General features: G+C 31.7%; 1 protein-coding gene across 1 annotated transcript; it reads left to right on the top strand.

The window, feature by feature from the left end:
• The first annotated feature begins 1,483 nt into the window (after positions 1-1,483).
• LOC119681237 (prolyl hydroxylase EGLN3-like) lies at positions 1,484-2,225 on the top strand. The gene is made up of 2 exons (XM_038094365.1): positions 1,484-1,623; positions 1,683-2,225. Exons 1-2 carry the CDS (start codon positions 1,487-1,489, stop codon positions 2,080-2,082), a joined length of 537 nt encoding a protein of 178 aa, XP_037950293.1. The 5' UTR covers positions 1,484-1,486; the 3' UTR covers positions 2,083-2,225.
• The last annotated feature ends 321 nt before the right edge of the window (positions 2,226-2,546 follow it).

Below are 2,546 nucleotides of genomic sequence, written 5' to 3' on the forward strand. Positions count from 1 at the left end.
GATGTTTATGTATTTCGATGCTCTCTGCTGTTTCTAATTTCCAGCTATCCCTTACATTTTTGATTATTTGGTCGTTATCCCTGTTGATGTGATGATTTTCCTTTACTACATGTCTGGCGACATTTGATTTTATGTGGGGGTTTATTTTCTTCGGTGCTTCTCTTGCTTCCTTTAAGTGTTCTTCAAGTCTTACTGATAAGGGTCTTTTTGTTTGTCCGATGTATTTTGTTGCAGGAGCCACATTGGGTCACATTCGATGGTAATAGGCTTTCGAGTTGGTGTGGCCTACTGGAGTGAACTAAGTCGATATTGAACTTTTTTAACTTGGATTTTAGACCTTTGGAGACGGCGTTGTTGTATACTACGGCGACTCTTCTTTGTTTTGGTTTTTCTGCTGTCAGCGTCGTCACGTTCCTGGAATGTAGCTGCCTTCGTTTCTTTTTTATGATTCTATCGATGGTGTTCTGAGGGTATCCGTTGATGTCCGCTATTTCCTTAATGTATGAGGTTTCTTCATTGATGGCTGCTTGTGTAAGGGGTAATGTGAGCATTCTATGTATCATGTGATGAATGGCAGCCATTTTGTGTTGGAATGAATGATTTGAATTGTTGGTTATGACACGTTTTGTACTCGTTAGTTTTCTATAGATGCTAAATTCGAAAATGCCGTTTTTGTGTTGTGTAAGTAGGTCTAAGAATGGTAGGCAGCCGTTGTTTTCTCGTTCGTGTGTGAATTCGATGTTCCTGTGTGCACTGTTGAGATTCTCTAAAGTTAATATAAGTTATATTTGATATCTCTGTATTAACTTTTACAACGCTTCTTTCCTTATATCATATGTAACCACTTGCTAAACGTTACTTGCCACGGATTGCTTCTTCCACTCTTGCATAAATTTCAAGCTCTATCGCCTATTATGTCCCTTTCTGTACACACTTATGTGATTTCAAACAGAGACAGGGTTTTTGACTTTCAAATATATGTTAGTTTTTGGATATATAGACAATATTTTTTTTTTTCCATCTCCCCTTTTTCTTATTGCATTATTTATCTAATAGAAAATCATATCCCAATTCTTATGTTTTATATTCAATCTGTCCCTCTAAAATGGTACATCCTTTTAAAAGTTAAATCCTTTATACAGGCTCTGGTCTACCTTACCTCTCAACTTACAAAAAGTCACAACAATAAAAATAATAATAATAAAACACAATTCTCACAATAGTAAACTCAATAGTAACAAGTGTTCTTTAAATCACAAGCCGCAATATCTATTATCGAGACGTTTTTAGATTTATTTCTTTTTGTTTGCTGATCATCAGATACAGGAAAAAAATTAAAATTCTCTTGCAATTAGATAGTAAACATCTTCAGTATATAAAAAAAAGATATGAAAGAATAGGTTAACAAATGTACGTATATTATGTATCACAATAATAGTTAGTTTTATATCAAAATATTGAATTAATTTGAATATTCTTTTAGGCTATGGTTGCTTGTTATCCTGGCTCAGGCTCACACTACGTTAGACACGTAGACAATCCTCATAAAGATGGGCGTATTATAACAGCTATTTACTATTTAAATGTAAATTGGGATACAAATCGTAGCGGTGGAATACTGAGGTAAAATCTTGAATAATTTTTTTATAATTTCATAAATTTAAAATAATTTTTAATTGCAGAATATTTCCTGAGCGAGGACAAACAATAGCAGATATCGAACCAAAGTTCGATAGACTCATATTTTTCTGGTCAGATCATCGTAATCCACATGAAGTACAACCTGCACATCGTACACGTTATGCCATAACTGTTTGGTATTTCGATGCCATTGAACGTGAAGCAGCATTAAATCGTTGGAAACATGATAATGATCCAAGATCCAATGCAACAAACACAACAACAAATGCAAATTTAAGCGGTGTAACCTCAAATAGAAACAGCGAATCAAATACCAATTCTAATTTGCATACCAATATAAATGAATCTACAACAAATACACCAGCGTCAGACACAACAACAACAACAGCAACACCAACAACAACGTCAACGAATTTAAGTATAAGTGATAATTGCACGTAACAAAATATTTGTTACTGTGGACGCTGCAATAATTCGACAATTGGAGCGACTTTAATTCAATGCCATTGCAATTAGTTAGGAATTAAATTGTATATTTTTGCTTAAAATTTGTACATTTTTAAGTTTGTTTAAAAATGTATGTAGTCATTTGTTTTTATTAAATTTGATTAAAAATCAAATATAATTATTTTTAAACACTTTGTTGCAGATAAAGCAGAAATAATTGAACTTTATGCCAAAACTATAATTTCGCTTTAACTTATTGATTTTGGTGTAGCATAAGCACATTAAAAAAATATGTAAAACATATAAAATTATGTATATAATTAAAAATTATTATATATTTTTATTTGCGTATAGATAGAAGTATTAATATAATATTTAATATGAAAAATTCTCAACATAAATAATGCTGTTATAACATTTTGTTGTAAACTAAAATGACTGCTAAAATATTGGTCATT

Source organism: Teleopsis dalmanni, chromosome 2 (assembly GCF_002237135.1).
Source record: "Teleopsis dalmanni isolate 2A chromosome 2, ASM223713v2, whole genome shotgun sequence".
NCBI lineage: Eukaryota > Metazoa > Arthropoda > Insecta > Diptera > Diopsidae > Teleopsis > Teleopsis dalmanni.